The sequence below is a fragment of the Lytechinus variegatus genome, chromosome 14 (assembly GCF_018143015.1).
Source record: "Lytechinus variegatus isolate NC3 chromosome 14, Lvar_3.0, whole genome shotgun sequence".
In the NCBI taxonomy this organism is placed as follows: domain Eukaryota; kingdom Metazoa; phylum Echinodermata; class Echinoidea; order Temnopleuroida; family Toxopneustidae; genus Lytechinus; species Lytechinus variegatus.
The window spans coordinates 22898592-22919991 of NC_054753.1; the positions used below are offsets into that span (position 1 = coordinate 22898592).

At 35.5% G+C, this 21400-nt stretch overlaps 1 protein-coding gene across 1 annotated transcript in view; it reads left to right on the forward strand.

The window, feature by feature from the left end:
- LOC121427518 (phosphoinositide 3-kinase regulatory subunit 4-like) overlaps nt 1-21400 on the forward strand; it is a 37199-nt gene continuing 15799 nt past the window's right edge. The window contains exons 1-18 of the mRNA XM_041623955.1: nt 1-107; nt 2697-2843; nt 4538-4673; nt 5070-5219; nt 6407-6508; nt 7679-7875; nt 9141-9267; nt 9776-9948; nt 10631-10766; nt 10968-11063; nt 11650-11744; nt 13106-13145; nt 13803-13967; nt 14643-14717; nt 15818-15937; nt 16738-16839; nt 19142-19276; nt 20416-20553. Of these exons, the coding sequence (XP_041479889.1) occupies nt 2707-2843; nt 4538-4673; nt 5070-5219; nt 6407-6508; nt 7679-7875; nt 9141-9267; nt 9776-9948; nt 10631-10766; nt 10968-11063; nt 11650-11744; nt 13106-13145; nt 13803-13967; nt 14643-14717; nt 15818-15937; nt 16738-16839; nt 19142-19276; nt 20416-20553 (2124 nt within the window). The 5' untranslated portion in view covers nt 1-107; nt 2697-2706. The remainder of the gene's footprint in view (nt 108-2696; nt 2844-4537; nt 4674-5069; nt 5220-6406; nt 6509-7678; nt 7876-9140; nt 9268-9775; nt 9949-10630; nt 10767-10967; nt 11064-11649; nt 11745-13105; nt 13146-13802; nt 13968-14642; nt 14718-15817; nt 15938-16737; nt 16840-19141; nt 19277-20415; nt 20554-21400) is intronic.

Consider the following 21400-nt stretch of genomic DNA (forward strand, 5'->3'; position numbering starts at 1 on the left):
AAGCTATGAAGAATTTCGGCTGCTAGCTTCAACCGAATTTCTTCTGAGAGTTTGCAACGAAAAGTAATCATTAAAGTGAGGATTCAGGTGGCTTGCTGATAAAAGTGGTAAGTTACGTGTTAAGTTATGATGATACATTACAGAATGTGGTATTTCATATCAGTTTTGTGAATGAATTGATTAAAGCTTGATTATTTTTAAGGCAGTGTATACAGCCACACGCGTGTGTCTTTACCATCCAGCCACACGCGTGTGGTTATATCCAGAACACCTATCTGTGGATACCGCCACACGCCGCCAGTAATAACAGTAAAACGCGTATGTAGGTCTGACCGTCTATATCACGATCAAAATAACCTCATTTCTTCATTAAATTCTTACATTCTAAACCACTCTGATTTCTTTAAATCGTTTCAATTTCATTCTCACCGTCTTCTTTCCTTGTCTTGTTACAAAAGGCCGCCTGTTAAATAGCAAATTTCCACACTTTTTCTACTTGTGTCGATTCTCTACTGACTCTAGGCTATGTGCGTGTACGTGCGTACGTACGAAACTCGGGATTCGTGCATGCTTAACGCTTGGTACGAAAATTATTCGTACCAAACGTAAACGTAACCCAAACTGTGTATGTCTACTGCGCTGCGCTAACGCTGTATGGGTCTGCCACCGTACCGCGAAGGAAGCCAGAATCGACACAAGTAGAAAAAGAGAATTTGCTGTTAAACAGACGACCGTTTGTAACAAGACAAGAAAAGCAAGGAGAGAAGACGGTGAGAATGAAATTGAAATGATCTAAGGATATCAAAGGGGTTTAGAATGTAAGAATTTAATGAAGAAATGAGGTTATTTTGATCGTGATATAGACGGTCAGACCTACATACGTGTTTTACTGTTATTACTGGCGGCGTGTGGCGGTATCCACAGATAGGTGTTCTGGATATAACCACACGCGTGTGGCTGTATACACTGCCTATTTTTAATGGGAAAGTGATAGCTCTCGTAGCTTTATGATGGTGGGCCCCAAGTCTGCGCACCTAACAATTTGAGTTAAGATTTAACATGAATTTCTTCTTATTTCACAAAATCTTTTGGTTAATAGTGTTCCTTACATTATTAAGAGTTAGTGTACCAAATTTCTCATTAAAAAATGAAAGAAAATATAAGATTTTCTTGAAAAAACCTCGGGCAGTCATTTTCAGATTGAAAAAAAAAATGGTATACGGCTACCCAGTTGTGGTGTGTCCGGACAGGTTGTGCGTCCGGACGATCAGTTTTAGAAAGTCATTTGGAAAAATTTACAAGCGAAGTTTCATAAATGTTTGGTACAAATGTTAGGAAATATTATAGAGAACATAATAGAAGATGATTACAAGTATTGAATTCGTATTTTTAGTGTAATCCAAAGACAAAAAAGAAGGCTTCAAAAATATAAAGTGTCCGGACACCCGACCCCCCATCCTACCCCATGTCTGCGCACTCATTCACTTTGCACACGATTCGGGGATTTTGATGACAAAGGCTGCATTTTGAGGCCGTCACATGAAATGCCCTGAATTCATTATTTTTCCACCATTTTGAGTCGGATTTTTTAATGAATACCTGCCTATGTATTGCATGTGTAAAGTTCGTGCCCGTTGCGTATCTTCTTTTACTAGAATCGCGCAGATACGCGGGTGCGCAGACTTGGGAGACCGCGCAGACATGGGGGAACTGACCATACGTCTTATTATCAGATTATGTTGTCCCATGTACCGAATTTCGTGTACTGTACGCCCAGTATAAAAGACAATGAAAGATGAAAATCTGGGCGTCGCCGCGCCGCGCGCGCTGCGCTCTCACGGCCGTGGCTGTTGTGTGGTGTGGTTCAATAATTAATGTTTGTCACATCCACAAGTGGCAGAAGTGGGGAATGGGGGGGGGGGGGGATACAAGAAAGATGTGTCTCTAAATGTCTCCCTAAATTTCAGGTTGGGGGATATCGTCCTTAAATTTTCTGAACTAAGAAAAAGGAAAACTGGAAAAGAAGGTGAAAGAATTAAGTGCAGGGAAGGTTAGCTAAGGTCATAACTAGGTCTAAAAGAAAGAAAAGATAAAAAGTAAAAAAGAAAGAAAAAGGAAGAAAACACCAGAAAGAAAGGGAGAGAGAGATAAAAAAGGAAATAAAAATATGAAAAAAAGTTTAAAATAAAATATAGAAAAAAAGGAAAGCAAAACTTAAGAAAGAAGATTTAAAAAAAATGCAATTGCAGCTTGTTGTAGACCACTTGCTTGTCAGAAGAGGCGTTGTGGCTCATTGAAAAAGTCTATGAACTTTGAACCACAAGGTCCAGGTTTTCTAATGTGACCATGGCACTTTAGTCCTTTGGCAACGCCCTTATTTATATTTGCCACTCTCCACCCAGGTGTAGTAAATGAGTGCCCAGTAGGATGGAATTCCTTTAATGCTCAAGCACTTGATCAGGGTTAATAAATTGAAGCTGTTATTAAAAAAATTTCAGCATTAAGCTTATTATTATTTTAATCAGCTTTTTGTTAAGGGTGGACTTGCTCTTTGATGTAAAGTTTTATGCAATGTGCCCATGGATTCTGAACAGTAAGACTACTTGGAAAATCTGAAAGAAAACATTCCTTTGGCACAGCCCTATTTAAATTTTTGACGATGATTTATGGACTGATACTGTTCTTTATTATCCAAGGTGAGCCATCATGGGGAACCAACTGACCGGTGTTGCCCCTTCTCAGATCCTTCCTGTGGAGCATTACCTGACCGATGTGTCTGACTATGAGTTTGACCACAGTCTCGGCAGTACCCGCTTCTTCAAGGTAGCAAGAGCAAAATACAGGTAGGTGTGGATTCACAACTTGGGCCTGTTTCATAAAGCTGTTGGTAAGTTACAAGCTACTTTACAAACGACCGGTGACCCTCTTTTAGGAACTGAATCAACACCTATGAAAATCTGGTGTATATCATTTACCACAACAGTGGGTTACCAGTCTATCGTAACATTGCTTGTAACTTACAAAGAGCTTTATGAAACACCCACATGTTGCCCGTTTAAAAAAGAACTTAAGGTAATGATAATATGAGGAGCTGCAGTAATTGGAATTCCCTGCCTCCATGGATGTATTGATTTGATTGGCAACTGAGCCATGTTACCATGGTAGTTACCATCGTGGCAGAGTTACCATACATGTAGGTTTTAATGGGGCATTGCAAGAAACTTGCAATCACTTGCATGTCTATTTTCGTTCCCGAGATCAAGCATATGCCGTACAATTAATTTGCGATTGATTGCTAATCTGCTCCATGAAATAAAAGGAGTGTAATCTGATTTGCTATAATTAAAAGTGATCAATCAATTGTAAAATTGCAATGGAATATATGTGATTGATTGCAAATATTTTCTTGCAACACCACCTTAGTCTTTATGAAATGGGGCCCTGTGTTACTTGTGTTCTAATTGTGGTTCTTTTAGCCAATTATCTTTGTGACAATTGTGACCGACAAGCAGCGATTACCTAGTCATTGATTTATAGTTCTGAAGCCTGAACAAATTAGGTTTTGCATCTTAACAAATGGTGTATCTGAGACTGAGTTATACTTATGGCCTGCAAGGCTACTACATGTAAATACTGCATTAAATGAAATGATTAAAAAATAATAAGGTGGATGGATGAGTATATTTAAGATGGGAAAAATGATGAATGAAAAGATGAGAAGGTATAGGTGGAGGGATAAATTAAGGACTGTAGTTTGGTTTGGTGCAATAAGCCAGTTCGTAGTTCCTTTCTGCGCATGATCAAAAGATTCTACGCATGATCAGAGAAAGGTCATTTGTACTAAAGTGAAATGGTGGTTTAAAATCTAATGAGATAAGCACCAATTTTGATGTCTTGATTATTCATACTTCTTTTGAATTTAAAAAACAATGTGTCCACGAACGACTGGTATTTTACAGTTTGCCAAGTACATTGTGCGATATGCTATGATATGCATTCAAAGTAGGAATGCAACAAATACCTTCATAAAGTGTTCATTGGTGTGCTATTTTAGTCACCTGGTCTATTCAATTTCTTCATCCTGCTATGTAAGGCAAGCTTACGTAATATCTTGCTTTGAAATCTGCCTATCATAATGAAAGAAATGAAAGGTCATTTGACCAAAAGTGTTAAGTAATTACGAACTGGTCTGTTCTGTGCTGAAATATATAAAGATTGAATTTGTTCCATTTTCAACTCCATGATCTTTGAATAAACTGGTGTGTTGGCTCAGTTGGTAGAGTGTCCATCTCACAACCAGAAGGTCAGAGTTCAAATCCCGGCTGTGTCAGACCAAAAGACGTTAAAAAATGTGAGTTGCTGCTACCCTGGTCAACAATCCATCAGAAAGAGCCTTGTCAATCTGGCGCTGCACAGCGGCTGCCGGACCTATGATCAATTGGGAAAAACAAATTTTCAGAGTATTTCATTTCTGATGTCTATTTGGAACAATAAACTATGGATAAGTACATATTTTATGTTGTGTTTGTCATTTCAGGGAAGGATTGGCTGTGGTGAAGGTGTTTGTAATCCACGATCCCTCCTTACCACTCAAGTCATTTAAAGAAAAGATCGAAGAAATCAAAACAAGACTTGCAAATGGCTCCAACTGTTTACCCTTTCTTAGAAGCACGGTAAGTTTAGCAGCAAACATAGGATTTATGAACATTTGAGCGTGACAAAATTGACAATGGGAATGATTAATTATATGGGAAGCCTCAAATATTTGAAATTAGTGTAATAATATAACAAGAATCATAATATTGATGGAGGCATCTATTAAAAATACCTGTTTCTTTAAATTATGAATGTGCCAGAGGTGGGGGCAATGGGTTATAATTAATGCATATTACTCTTAAAAGAATAAAATCTATAGATTTTTCTACTTTTTTTAAAGCCAATTACTCTCATTTATTTTTTACTTAATTTTTTTCCTATTGATCAATTTTGTTAACTAATTTGCCTTATTTATTTTTAATTTTATTTTTGAACACTTTATCTCAGAATTGTATTTTTTTTCCTTTTCACAGTTATCTGATAAAGCCGCCCTTTTGTTCCGTCAGTATGTGCGTAATAATCTGTACGACCGTATCAGCACCAGACCGTTCCTTATATCCATAGAAAAGAAATGGATTGCATTCCAATTGCTTTGTGCGTTGAACCAGGCTCATCTTGTAGGGGTAAGTGTTAGTGCTGGGCGGTATTTTTTATATTTTCAGAATTATGCAATACAATACTGGTTTTATGATGATGTTGATATATTGCAGTAATGCAATATACCCATAATGTTATTGATTATGAAAGTTAACCACTATTTATTTATTGACCACAAATGCTGCTCTCTTGCTTTCAACCAACTCAGAACTTTGTAATTTAGTACCCAAATGTCTGCTTTTCATGGACAAGCACCAATGAAAAACTTACTTTTATTTCACCCTTCCCAGTTCTCACGAAATTGCAGCTCATAATTTACGTTTACGTTACATATGATGAATTTTCAGACTCGCAATATGTTGTATTTTCAACGATATTGTACTGGCGATAATCAACTAAAATCAAATATTGACCAGCGCTAGTAAGTGTTGAACTTCTGTAACTTACGAATAATTGTTCAGTACAATATCTTTGTATGTAGGTATTAAGCTTTTACGACTAAACAAACCCCTACATATATCTTTTTCCATCAGCATTCTTAATCTGTTCACTGCAATTTCTTTCTTTTCTTACCCTTATTTACATCCTATTTTGAATTAAAGTACCTTAGTAATATTATCTCTTTTTGAAATTAGGCTTTATTGTATTTGATTTCAACAGATGGAATTTTCTGTTTTCATTTTTTTTGCATTTTCCCTCCCATCTTTTCTTTCAGTACATACAGTATTCTATTTTACTAGTATTTTAATTATATGTTGAATGGAAGTATTATAGTATTTATTTTATCTTTTTACAGCCGCTATGACAGCACCTATAATATCCAATTTAGGATTTTCTACACACTCAACATATAAAATATAATTATTTCTTTAATAGAGTTTTAATAAATTGTTATTGTTTATTGTGAATTGTAATTACTATAGAGAGCAAACTTTGTTAATTGAATTGGAAATTAGTTTTGTGACTTGGATTTGATATTGTGAATTCGAAGTATTGTAAATTTTAATTGGTATTTTTATTCTAATCGAGTGAAATTTATTTGATTTTTATTTTGAATTAAATGGTAATTCAGCCTCCAGGGCTGCAAACTTGAATAAATGTGTTTTTTCTGCATTCATATCAGTTGTGTAATACATAAACAAACTATATTGATTACTGTGTTGTTTTTTGGCTGCAATAAGATCATAAATATATGTATTTTTTTTTAATTCAGGTTTGTCATGGTGATATAAAGAGTGAGAATGTCATGGTTACTGGCTGGATCTGGGTTCTTCTGACAGACTTTGCAAGTTTCAAGCCAACATACCTCCCTGATGTAAGCACCTAATACTAGAGAACTTAATTAAAGGTCAAGTCCACCCCAGAAAAATGTTGATTTAAATCAATAGAGAAAAATCAGACAAGCACAATGCTGAAAATTTCATCAAAATCGGATGTAAAATAAGAAAGTTATGACATTTCAAAGTTTTGCTTATTTTCAACAAAATAGTTAAATAAATGAGCCAGTTACATCCAAATGAGAGAGTCGATGATGTCACTCACTCACTATTTCTTTTGTTTTTTATTGTTTGAATTATACAATACTTCAATTTTTACGAATTTGACAATTAGGCCCTCCTTGCCTGAAGCACAAAATGTTAAAATAATGGAATTCCACGTGTTCAAGGAGGAATGAAACTTCATTTCACATGACAATGATGAGAAAATAAAAATATTTCATATTTCATATAATGAAATACAAAAGAAATAGTGAGTGAGTGATGTCATCAACTCTCTCATTTGGATGTAACTGGCTCGTTTACATAACTATTTTGTTGAAAATAAGCGAAACTTTAAAATGCCATAACTTTCTTATTTTAAATCCGATTTTGATGAAATTTGCAGTTTTATGCGTGTTGGATTTTTCTCTTTTTATTAAAATCCACTCTTTGTTGGGGTGGACTTGTCCACATGACAATGGAGCAACAGGTTAATATCCATGTTAACGTGATTCAACGACCAATCAAATCAAGAATTCCTTGGTAGTTCCAGCTGGGTTGTTACAATTGGATTGCAAAGATACTATAATAGTTACATTATTCCATAGGACCATGGTTTGCTTTCTCATCAATACAAAACCATGACAAACGAGGTTTGTTGGGACATATAAGAATTTGTGTATGGTTGGGCATGTGGTCAGTCGGTCTGTTGCAATTTTAAAAAAAATTTATTCAAACAACTTTGTGAAGTATTCACACATATGTCGTGGAGTGCAAGAAATGTGTGGGGTATAGCAGTGGCATGGTAACAAAATGTGGCAATGAATCAGGGACAAATGATACATTCATTGATATATGTTCCTCACATAAGCCCTGTTGTGATAGGAAAGCGTTTTAATTGTGTTAAATTGTATTCCATTTTCATGGTGAATTTACCTATGTATCTACAATTTGAATAACTTGAGATATTTATCAAATTTTTTGAATGGAATCCTTATCATTTTTAGGACAATCCTGCAGACTTCTCGTTCTTCTTTGACACCTCCCGTCGTCGTACCTGCTACATTGCCCCTGAGAGGTTTGTAGAGGGCAGCAGTGCCAGATCGTCTGACAATGTCTCATCAGAGACTGTAGAGGGCCTCCAAGTCAGACAGGATGTTAAAGGAGGAGAGCTAACTCCAGCCATGGACATTTTCAGTGTTGGGTAAGACCTTGATCATATCGTGCTGGTGGGTGTTTCATAAAGCTGTTCGTAAGTTAAGAGTGATTTTACAAATGACTGATGATACTTTCTTGTGGTAAGTAATACCATTGGCGTTGATTTAGTTCCCAAGAGAGGATCACCAATCGTTCTTAAATTCACTCTAAACTTACTAACAGCTTTATGAAACGGCCCCCTGGGGCCCGTTGCAGAAAGAGTTGCAATCAATCTCAACTCTAAAAAATCAGGCGTAACTTGACATTCAACCAATCAACAGCGCGCGTTTGGGACTTGCGATTGATTTTTTGACTTGCGTTTAAACGCAACTCTTTCTGCAACGGGCCCCTGGTCATGTATTTCTTTGTTTTTTATTACTGTGGCCCATATTCTGAAATCCAGTTTAACTAAGACCATGGTCTTAATCTGTTGAAATTATGGGAAGCCAAAAATTTCAACATTGCATTTACATTATATGGTTTCATTTACATTACATGTTTTCTTTCTTCACTTGGCTCTTTCCTTTTGTTTTAATGGTGAAGAAAAAATTCTCAGTAATTATTCTCAGGCAGTTTTTAATGATTTGAATGTCAAATGAGTTGACAATTGAACTTGAAGTGCTCGAGATACCTGTCACAATTGGCTTTCCATATTGAAACCACAACTTTGTACCAGAGTTTCGATTAAATCTGAGTTCAGAATACGGATATTTGTATTCACTACATGCAATATGCAGTGTTCAATAGTTTGTTTACAGCTCTCATGAAAAAAAAGATGAAGATAAACACTATGCATCATAAATTCTCTTGAAAAATAAATACAATAGCATGAATGAATAAAGGCAGCAAATTACATGGGAAAAAATCATTCTATTTCTATTTTGAAAGACCCTATCACATCAATATTTAGAGTGACAAGTTTAAGATCTGGTAGCTTAATCAGATGGTCTGATGAGACTTTAAAAAAAAAAACCTTCCAAGAATAGACAAAGTGCTCATTTATACACTATATGCAATAATGATATTCTGAAAGAGCAGATGTTTAATAAGCTATGTAGGGTTTCTTTTTATGATTAGGATGGAGCTTCGTTGAATAAATCATAAAAATTCTTCAGATACTACAGTTCATATATTTTTGCCACAAAGAAATGTTATTTAAAACTAATTTTTCTTACAGATATTTAGATCGACACTGTCAGGATGCAAATATCGCAAAGGATATCTAGAAATCACTGGTACAAAATAAAAATGGGCAATTTTTTTTTCTTTCAGGTGTGTAATTGCAGAGCTCTTCACAGAAGGAAATGCACCCTTTGACCTCTCTCAGCTGTTAGCCTATCGGAGTGGAGCATACTCTCCTGACGCTGTATTGGATCAGATTGAGGATGAACATATTAAGGTATACAGAGCAAGAATACATTTTGGGGTGTAGTTTGTGCACAAATTTTAGGCCAGATTTAGCTTTTTTTTTAAAAATTTGCTTTGATGAAAACACAGTTGAATTATTTCTTATTCTCATTTAAACTCTACTCAAATTTCCAACTTTAAACTTGCTGATAATTGCATTTTGAAACATGCTTAGGTCAAAATGTTTGTAGTAAACAAGCATGAGTCACTGTTTGTATGAAATTTCACTTGACATTTTTACATCTGTCATCCATGATTACTGCAGAATCATGTGAAAGAGCTTAATATGCTCTTTCATTTGATGCCAAATTTGTCATGGTAGTATTTATATTTTTGTAAACACTAAGTCAATTTTCTAGAAATGTGTTTGGCAAGCAAACCAATTCCTTGAATTCTATGGGTGTGTGTAAACTTTTGGCCTCAACTGTATATATTAACAAGCATATAGTATATGAGGTGAACCATCAGTTATGTCTCCATTTTCGTGTTTTCTTTAATAGGACCTCTGTAAGCACATGCTGCAGAAGGACCCCTCCAAACGCATGTCAGCTGAACAGTACCTGGTAAAGGGGCGTGGCACGGCCTTCCCAGAATTCTTCTACACATTCCTCAAAGTTTACATGGGAGAGTTTGCTGGCATACCAATCTACCCGGCAGATGAGAAAATAGCGAGGTAAGGAGGCAGGGGGTTTATCAGGAGGGGAGGACTCATTGAGATTTACCTGCCCATAATCTTTAGTGTTTATATTTTCCCAGTCATTGCATACTTAAATACTACATTGTATTGATATATTATTTGTTTCATACAATTCCCGCTTCCCCAGGGCTCTGGAATCATGCTTACTTTTTAATTTTTCCAGGCTACATGTATCTGGTGGAGCTGGTGATGTTATAAGCTAATTTTTCATTTTGTATTTTACAACATGAAACCTCACGTCTCAAAAAATGCAAACTTCTGCTTTAAGAATGATTTAATTCCATAATTCCAAAATTTTCATTATCTTCATTATTGTAACTTATTTTTTTTTCATTGTAGCTTACTTTGAAGAGATTGTGTATGTGTATAAAACCCAAGATGAATGTGAATAGAATTTAACATTTCAAGGGTTGTACCTTTCAGCTGGGTAATATCTTAAGCTACAAAGTATGTTCATCCAACCTCCTATATGCAGGACTTTCCTGAAATGATTAGCCTCATTGTGTTTCATATGAAAAGGTGTTCTGGTGTAAAACTTATCATGGATTCATGAAGTAAAACATGAAGTGAAACAAAAGCTAAAAAAATGAGACAAAAAGGTTGATTATTTTATGGAGTTTCTCAGTATTATCGACACCAATTTTTTTCTCATACCTAGGCTTCGTAAAGACATGGGGAGTATCATGCAGACTCTGGTTGCCAATATGGAGGATGGCGACAACAGTCATCGCCATAGCAACAATGGACTGGTAATAGTCCTGTCTCTGGTAACGTCTTGCTTGAGATCACTAAAGGTAAGATTGAACACAACTGTTTTTGTATTAGTTGATTTTGTTTTAAGACATAAATTATGTGTACTCAATGTTTTTCTTCACTCTTGTCTGTAATTTTTACATTTTTTTTAAACATAAATCACCTCTTTATTGATAAATCATATAAATCTTATAGTAATGAATATAAAAGTGATCTATAATCATTTTATTTCGTATATTTAGTTCTGTGTTTCAAGATTGGGTGCCCTGGACATCATGTTGATGATAGCAAAACATCTACCTGATGATATCATATTGGACAGAATCATTCCCTGTATTGTGAGTATACTTGCTGATATGATGGTGGTGGTGGTAGTAGTGAAGGGGAAAAGGGCGATGATGATGATGATGGTGGTGATGATAATGATGCTGATTCAGTGTTGTTATTAATGATGATGATGATCTTATTCTTTGTGTGTATATAGTTTTCCTTTTTCTTATGTTATGACATGAAATCATTTTTACATACATATGTAAATGATGTGTCTCCATTATGATGAAATAAGTTGCGGCAATAAATAACTAATGGACTTGATAAGTTGTCAATCCAATTGTTTTATTTCTTGATAGATGCTGAATTAACCTAATTTCATACAATAAAATAAAAAAGAACAAGTGGGGATATGACATCATCAGTGCACCTAATGAATATTCACGAAGACATGCCTAGAACTGTTTCACTGGAATACGACAAATCTTTAGAATTTAATAACTTTGTTATTTGTTATCCGATTTTGATCAAATTTTCAGCACATTGCTTGTGAATTTTACTCTATTTATTAAGATATAAATATCTCCAGCCTGGACCATCCCTTTAATGATATCAACATTTATAAATTTTTATTGATGTCATCTCCTCTTACAGCTCCACTTTGTACGTGATCCGTTTCCAAGAGTTCGAGCAGAGGCCATCCGCACCATCACCCAGACCCTAATCCTGGTTAAGTCTGTACCGAGAGGGTAAGAACTGGATATTTATGTCATACCTGATGGGTGTTTCATAAAGCTGTTTGTAAGTTACGAGCGACTTTAAGAACGACTGGTGAACCTTTCTTACGCTCTGAATCATCGCCAATGAACATTTCGGTGTATATTGTTACCACAAGAAAAGATCATCTGTCGTTCTTAAAGTCGCTCTTAACTTGAGAACAGCTTTATGAAACAGTCCACTGGATATATCTGGTGGACTTTGGGGGGTGTTGCAAGAAGATATTTGCAATCGATTGCAAATATTCTGTTGCAATTTTACAACTGATAGATCAATTTTATCTGTAGCAAATCAGTTTACACTCCTTGATGCAAGAAGCACATCAGTAATCAATTACAAATTTGCAATTGATTACAAAACATGTAATTGATGTAGGGACCATAGGCGGCGGAAGGGGGGGGACGGGACAGGTCCCCAAAAAAAATTGAGGTGGGGGGACGACCCCCCCCTAAATTTTTAGTTGGTAACCTTTTTTTTTTCTTTTTTTTTGCTTGTTAAAATTTTGTTTCCTGCATCCCCCCTAAATTCTGGTAGACCCCCCTTAAAATGTATTTTGTCCCCCCCCCTAAAATTTATGTTGATGACCTTTTTTTGTTTTTTTTTGCTTGTCAAATTGTTTTACATGTGTCCGTCAAAAAATGACAGGTAGACCCCACTAATTTTTTTGGCTTCCGCCGCCAATGGTAGGGACCCACTATAGACTTGCCCTTGATCATTAAATTTTTTTCGTTCAACACCATATAAAATATGTTTATCTAGAATAGGTTTTTTATCAACTCCTGCAAAAGCAAGAAATGAAAGCTAGAAAACAGTTTACATTGTATGTACATGTAAGGCTAAAGAATATTTATTAATTTGATATCCATAATATCCATATTTGGGAATCTTCAGATCATATCATGTCAGCACAAATTCAAAACAATATTGATTTTGAAAACAAGCAAAACAATCTTGAAGCAACCGAGCAGCTCAACAAATGCGATGAAAATGGTGCATCTAGCTGTGTGCATGCATTACCCTAACTTTCCTGGCTTTCCTGACCTAGCAGAGCTTCACTCTACCATAACCTTACAATAGAGTGCCTGACTATATACTATAGAAAAACCCAAACCCTCATTGATACCTAGGAATTACAATCACCTGCTATACTGGCCTACCAGCTTAAAGAACTTGCTATGATTAAATTTGCTACATAATTATTACAGTTTGGAGGAGGGGGATGATGACAATAATGATGATAATTACAGTTTGTAGTCTTTTTGGTTCATGATATAAGGATTCAGTTACAAGTATTATAGAAAACAAACCCTTGTATGCTTGTTTTTTCATGCAGGGACGCCAACATATTTCCTGACTACATACTACCAAATTTAGTGAGTTATTTTTTATATCTTTCAATTTTTTTTTGAAATCAACAATTTATTCTGATTCTTCAGTCAATTTTTGAAGCAGTTATTTGAGATATTAGGTACGCGTAGATTTTAGAGGCAATGATGTTTCAATAAAAGGAGTATCTAGAGTTCTGAGATGTTATGATATATTTCATCTCATCAGGATTTTTATTATTACTCTGATGGCCATTTTGTTATGATTAATAATAATGATAATAATGGATATTTAGAGGCGCTAAAAACAAAAATACCATAGCAAATAAATAGTCGGTGAAGGTAAAGATCAAATTGTTATGTCGATGCAAGAACGCCCTTAGCACCACACTTTCCTGCATGTCTTATGCGTGAAAAAGGTCCTTAGCAGCACGCATAAGGGCATTCGGCACTAATGGGGTTCGCGGAAATGTTTTGCTAAGGGCGTTATTGCACCGACACAACAAAATTATCACTTTGAAGACAAGGTGGATGTAGCTCTTTATGAATTTGTATATCTTTTTCATCACATAAAGAGTAAATCAAATTCACTTCAGCCATGGAGCTGCAATGCGTAATCAAGCAATGAAACCTATTAAATTCAATATGAACGATTCGCTTATCTATGCAAATACTTCACTTTAATTTTCATCATATATGTTCCAGTCCAACATAGCTCAGGATCCCATTGACATGGTCAGGATGGTTTATGCCGAGAACATCGCCGTGCTGGCGGAGACCGCCCTCAGGTTCCTGGAGATGGTGCAGCTTGATCAGAACGCTTCCCAGAGCGGGGAAACGGACGGAGTACAGAATCCCGCCCAATATCAGGTACATGTATGGCAAAAGATGTGAAGAAAGGGGGGGGGTCGTGGTCTAATGATTACGACTCTCGTCTTTCAATCAGAGGGACGTGGGTTCAAATCCCCGCGAAGGCGTGCTTTTTTTCAGCAAGAAATGTACCCACATTGTGCTGCACTTGACCCAGGTGAGGTGGATGGGTACCCGGTAGAATTTATTCCTTGAATGCTTTAGCGCCTATAATGCGGCTCAGCCACAGCCAGGGTAATAATGTGATACAAAGTATCAAGCGCAGTAGAGTATATGCAATTAAATTAGCTGCACTATATAAATGGACCATGTTATTATTATAAGCAATTACAGTGAATAAAAAATTTCATTTTCAATATCTTATAACTGCAATGCAGTTGATTTTTCTTAATTAGAGAAAGTCCTTTTGTTAAAACCGAAGTGCAATTTTTCTCTTGAAATGAATTGTTTCCATAAAGAGTATGTTGTAAATTTTACTTTGGTGGTGTGTGGAAAATGAGAAAAGATGGCATGTTTTATATTTTTTGATAGGTTTGTGTCTATCATCTTTTGATGTCAGGTCTGAAATGTTGCCTAGTGCTTTTTGGCTGGATCATTTCTTTAAGGTTGAAGTATGAGAAAGAAAATGGCTGAAGAAAAGATCTAATCAAGTGAATAACATTTCTTTGATTCCAGGCTAGCTATGACGATGAGCTTCAGAACCTACACGGGATGATACAACAGAAGGTTGTCACCTTGCTCAGTGATCCAGTAAGTCTCATCTGAAAAAAATCTATAATTTAGAAGATATTTGTGTTTGTTATCATTTAAAATACATATTGTGAATTGTACTAAATTGTTTATTTCAAACACTTGTCAAGTAATAGAGCGTTATTTTATTATTATAGTTAGTATTCATTTTCTGTTTTATTAGGAAGCATTCATGAGAGGCCAATGGCTATTTGCTACTCCCTCACATCCACATCATCACTTACGTTTTTCTTGATTTTTTTAAAGGATGCGAAGTGAAATTTGAAATTGAATTCTGTTTATTGTCATTACTTCATGATAATGATAAAGTGGAGCGTTGTGGCCCAGTGGATCAGTCTTCTGACTTTGAAACAGAGGGTCGTGGGTTCGAATCCCAGCCATGGCGTAATTTCCTTCAGCAAGAAACTGATCCACAATGTGCTGCACTCAACCCAGGTGAGGTAAATGGAAGTAATTCCTTAAAAAGCTGTGTGCGCTATGAACTCCTAGCTTAGCGGGTAATATAGGAGCACCTTGAGCACCTAACAAGGTGGATATGTGCGCAATATAAATACCCTATATTATTATTATTATTAATGAAAATAACATAATTAGAATTTCAGAGCAAATGGGGAAAAACAATATGTTACAAAAAAGAAGTGGGAAAATCAGCATGGAGGGAATCTTATATCAATCATGTTTAATGTTTTTATTATTATAACAGATATCAATGGTTGATATTACCTTGAGCCAGTGTGTAGCAGTACCTTAATTTCTTAAAATGTCAGAGCTACCAAGTAGTACTGGTTTTCAGTAATTATTACTGAAAAATGAAGAAGAATACTGGTGGTTTCATGCAAATAATGATTTCTAAAGTTGCAGTGTTATGTGTTCTATGGTTTTTCTTTGAAAATACTGATTTTTTCACAAAAATATTTATTTTCAGTCAGTAAAATACTGAAATATTCTTGATCAGGTTGGCCATCTCTAATGTTTATAACAAAAAAAGAACATGAAACCTTGATCAAATTTTAAAACACATCTCAGTTTTAAGAATGAGCGCAATGCACAATCGCATAATCATTCTTTCAAGTTTCACTATTAAATGATAATTTCTGCAGGAAAACATTGTTAAGCGAACCCTGCTGGAGAATGGAATCACCCGTCTGTGTGTTTTCTTTGGTCGTCAGAAGGCTAACGATGTCCTCCTCTCGCATATGATCACATTCCTCAATGACAAGGTAGGATTTTGCCTCGGCATATTTAGCTTTTTGGAAAACCATTAAAATAAAATTACCCAATATTGGCCTGACACTAATCATTATCCTGATCATCACGCTAAACCTTATCCTAACCTTACGACTGTTCCGCAATGAAATTTTAAAAAAAATTGCATTTTGTTTATTTTCTTAAATTCTAAATGAAATGTATCTTTTTATTTGAGGTTCAAATTAATTGTAATAGTACTGATTCAACAATTTTGAATGATAGCAAGCCTTTATTTGGGAGTAAAGATGCAAGTGGTTTCAAATCATTGTACGATTACTGTGATATCATTATGACTAGATATATATTTCTGTTTTATTCCAGCAATGATGGAAGATTAGTCACAGATTTGAAAATAAGTATTTGAACAATGGCATAAACTTCACAGAGAGAGATGTGCCTTATTTCAATATTTGCATCAAATTTGACCATGTTTTATTCCAAAAATAAATCGGCTGCAGACCCTATGAGAGGTTTACCGCTGATTTTTTTCTTCAATATTCTGAAACCCCCCCTCATCACAGGTATAACTTCAAGCTCCGACGGGAGTTACTTCAACAGAACTTAAGATGGATTATCTCGTCACCAATATGGTGATGAAATTGGTTACAATTATGTGTTAGAATTTGTTTGTTATTAATTATGTCTAGTTCATTAAACTTGGACATTAGAGTAATAATAATAACAACGCGCCTCGGAATAGAATATTTCTAGATAGATGGCGCTATATAAATGCCTATTATTATTATTATTATTATTATTATGTCACTTACAGGAAGATTGGCATCTTCGAGGATCATTCTTTGATAGCATAGTGGGCGTGGCCGCGTACGTGGGATGGCAGAGCTCGTTCATACTAAAACCTCTCCTTCAACAGGTTAGTCAATCAGTTGCTAGGTCCCGTTTCATTAATGTTCAATTTCTTTTACCAATTTGCTCTCGTCCAATTAGACTGTACCATATCAGTAGCTTTTAACTGTAGCTTTTAAATTCATTTATACTGGAACCACTTCTTTAACATGTGTGTTGGTCAGTCAGTCAGTTGCCAGGTCCTGTTTCATCAATTTTTTTTTTCTTTTTGATAGATTGGCTCTCGTCCAATCATACTGTACCATATCAGTAGCTTTTAACTGAAGCTTGTATATCATCTGGGCTCTATCATAAATCTTGCTTTAATCATAAGTACTGTATGATAGCTCTCACAGATTGTTTTTATCGTAGTCATTGGATTGAATCAGGCTTCCCCCTCATCCATCCAGTGTATGTGTTTCTCCTGTCCCTGGGGTTTATTTCACCCAGCTTCTGTGTTATCTTTGTATGCCATTAGGAAAAATCGATCATGAGGAGATGGGTTTCCCGCACACAATATATGCGTGTTCTCCACTCCCTGTGGAGTAATTCAGTCCATCACTGTGTTTACAAACCTCAAAGGGATTAGCCGACCATGAAGAACAGGTCATCTGCAGAACCTTTTATAGGCCTTTTTTTGTAATTACTCTAGTTATTGGACTCTAATCCCCCTCCTCTCCACATACAATGCATGCATATTCTCCACTCCCTGTGGAGTAATTCAGTCCATCACTGTGTTTACGTACCACAAAGGGATTGGCCAACCATGAGGAACAGGTCATCTGCAGAACCTCTTACAGGCCTTTTTCTGTTATTACCCTAGTCATTGGACTGTAGTCCCCCTCCTCCCCACACACAATGTATGCATGTTCTCCACTCCCTGGGTAGTAATTCAGCCACTCTGTTTTTGTCTCACCTGCGAAGCAAAGTGAGACTATAGGCGCCGCTTTTCCGACGGCGACGGCGGTGGCGGCGGCGGCGTCAACATCAAATCTTAACCTGAGGTTAAGTTTTTGAAATGACGTCATAACTTAGAAAGTATAAACTTGGCCATAAGGTTAATCAAGTATTACTGAACATCCTATTAGAGTTTCATGTCACATGACCAAGGTCAAAGGTCATTTAGGGTCAATGAACTTAGACCATGTTGGAGGAATCAACATCGAAATCTTAACCTGAGGTTAAGTTTTTAAAAAAGGCATCATAACTTAGAAAATATATGGACCTAGTTCATGAAACTTGGACATAAGATTAATCAAGTATCACTGAACATCCTGCATGAGTTTCACGTCACATGACCAAGGTCAAAGGTCATTTAGGGTCAATGAACTTTGGCCGAATTGGGGATATCTGTTGAATTCCCATCATAACTTTGAAAGTTTATGGATCTGAGTCATGAAACTTGGACATAATAGTAATCAAGCATCACTGAACATTTTGTGCAAGTTTCAGGTCTCATGATTAAGGTCAAAGGTCATTTAGGGTCAATGAACTTTGGCCGAATCGGGGGTATCTGTTGAATTACCATCATAACTTTGAAAGTTTATTGGTCTAGTTCATTAAACTTGGACATTAGAGTAATCAAGTATCACTGAACATCCTGTGCGCGTTTCAGGTCACATACCAAGGTCAAAGGTCAATGAACTTTGGCTGAATTGGGTGTATCTGTTGAATTACCATCATAACTTTGAAAGTTTATGGATCTGATTCATGAAACTTGTACATAAGAGTAATCAAGTATCACTGAACATCCTGTTCGAGTTTCAGGTCACATGATCAAGGTCAAAGGTCATGTAAGGTCAATGAACTTTGGCCATGTTGGGGTTTTTTGTTGAATAACCATCATATCTCTGTAAGTTTATTGGTCTAGTTCATAAAAAGTGGACATAAGAGTAACCATGTATCACTGAACATCTTGTGCGAGTTAGAGTAGTATTCAAAGTCAGCACTGCTGCTATATTGAACCGCGTGATGCAGGTGAGACGGCCAGAGGCATTCCACTTGTTTATTCTTACCATACATCAACAGGTCAATTATAAAGACCTATATTAATAAATATGACTTATAAAGCGCCAAATCCGCTCTGTAGAGTGATCAAGGCACATAAAGAGCTAAGAGTTAAATAAAGAATGTTTTAAGAAGGTTTTTGAAAGTTTTGACAGAGGTACATTTTTCTATACAGACATAAACTATTTAGAAATATTATTAGCCTAGACATTCAATTCATTTAGGGTTTCCACTCCACCCACACTCAAACGATATATGCATGTTCTCCACTCCCTGGGGAGTATTAAATATATTTATTCTGTTGTTCTTTCATTTCTTCACAGGGATTAACCGATCATGAGGAACAGGTCATCTGTAAAGCCCTGAAGAGCGTGACTGGTCTGGTCCAACTTGGTCTTCTTCAGAAGCCTGCATTGATGGAGATGGCTAATGAGCTGGTACCATACGTCTGCCATCCAGTGAGTAATAAATATAGAAGACTTGGAAAAGAATAGCAATTAAATAGTGATCAGAGTGCTTGATTGATCATCATTTCTGCTTCTTCATGTTCAAGAACTATCTGATGGATATGTGAATGAGTAATGAATGATAATACAAAGCTTGATGATGAAATTCCAACTTGTATGAGTGAATAATGAAATTTGTTTTTTTTAACCCTGCATTGCCAATTTAGTAAAGTTGATGATCAGTTATTAAAAAAGTATGTAAAACCAATTATACTTGATTGTAACTTTGTCATCATAGATTGAGATCTGGTACGTTAATATAAAGTGATTTTAATGAATTCATGAAATCTGAGCTGAAAAATGATCACATTTAAAGGGGAAGTTCACCCTGACAAAAAGTTTATTGTAAAAATAGCAGAAAAAATAATAAAAAATATTGCCGAAGGTTTGAGAAAAATTCATCAAATAATTAAAAAGTTATTAGAATTTCAATTATTTGATTTGTGACGTCATATGCGAGCAGCATTTATACATAGCGAATGGTAAAAAATCAATGAAATGTCATTTTCTCAGAAAATTGAAAATGGTTTTCACTGTAACTTTTGTATATCAATAGACAAATCATTTCACAACCGATCATGAAAAGAAAACAAAATTAAGTCATCAGGAACGATACAAAATTTGAAATTCATACATTTTATATTACATAACACATGGGGCAGCTGCTCGTTTATGACGTCACAAATCCCAAATTTTGAACTCTAATAACTCTTTTACTCTTTAACAGATTTTCCTCAAACCTTCACCAATATTTTTTACTATTTTTTCTGCTATTTTTACAACAAAGTTTTCTTCAGGGTGAACTTCCCCTTTAAGATCGCCAACACAGGTATCACATGTGGGACAGTGTAAACATTACCCCCCCCTGACACAGCATGACGTCAATGTCATTCAGACTGTTAGAAACCCTAGAAAGCCTATTGTCGAAACCTGTTAATGTAAGTTTTCTTTCTCAGCTGGTAAGCAGTTTATATGCATAAAACTTACATTGTCTTTCTTTGTAGCTTTAAGAGTTACCATTTTCAGGTTTTGCTCTGGTTTGGGCCTTTGAGGTTTGCCATCTCTGTCGATATATTTTTTCTTTTCTGTAGAATCTATGGATCCGCCAGGCCACAGTTGGCTTCATAGCAGCAATAGCCAAGTCTCTGAACATTGCTGACGTGCATTGTAATCTGACTCCTCTACTCTTGCCATTCCTGAAAAAGCCCATCATACAAATTGATAAAGAGGTTTGTATTCATTTCAATATGCCCATTTTTTTTACAATGGCAATACCAAGAATGCTGTTGGCCTGAATAATGGTCATAACAATGCAAGCTATGCTTTTTGATAAGTTCCTCATTTTCATTTTCTTATGTTAATCATAATCTATAATTTGTTGAATTATCTATATGTATGTTGAAACAGCAATTTATTTGTTTGCCAATCATATGCCTATGATATTATTTATAACTGAAGTATTTAGTGTGATAGTTATTCTGTTTGGTATATTCATATTTGTTTCTGTGCTAAATGTTATATTCATTATTTGAAAATGGAAATAATCAATTAAAACTTGAACAAAAAATGAAATATTGATTTATTGAATTTGATTAGATAAATTCTCTCTCCAATATGATAAAAAGTGATTAAAAAAATTTAGTAGCAGCAAACCATTTCATAAGCCTTACTTTTAATTGCCTCAGGTAGGGATATCTAGGTATTACAAGTCCTTGCCTTAGTTTATTTCTAATTCGTCCAATTGCCAACTCGTCTACTACCATTTGGTCTATCATCAGTTCGTCTACTCACCACATGATCTACTTTCATCTAGTCTAATGCCATTCCGTCCAATAACCAGTTGGTCCAATAGCCATTTAATCCATACACCATTTGGTCTAATTAAACTAAGTGTTTATTGTGCAAAATGAATGAAAAGAAAATGATTATTAGACCTACTGGTTATAAGACAAAATGGTTATATACGAAATAGTGATAGACAAACTGATCATTTGACTAAATGGTTATTTGACCAAATGGTTGCTAACGAAATATTGATGGATGGAATAGAATTAGACTAAATGAAGGTAGATTATG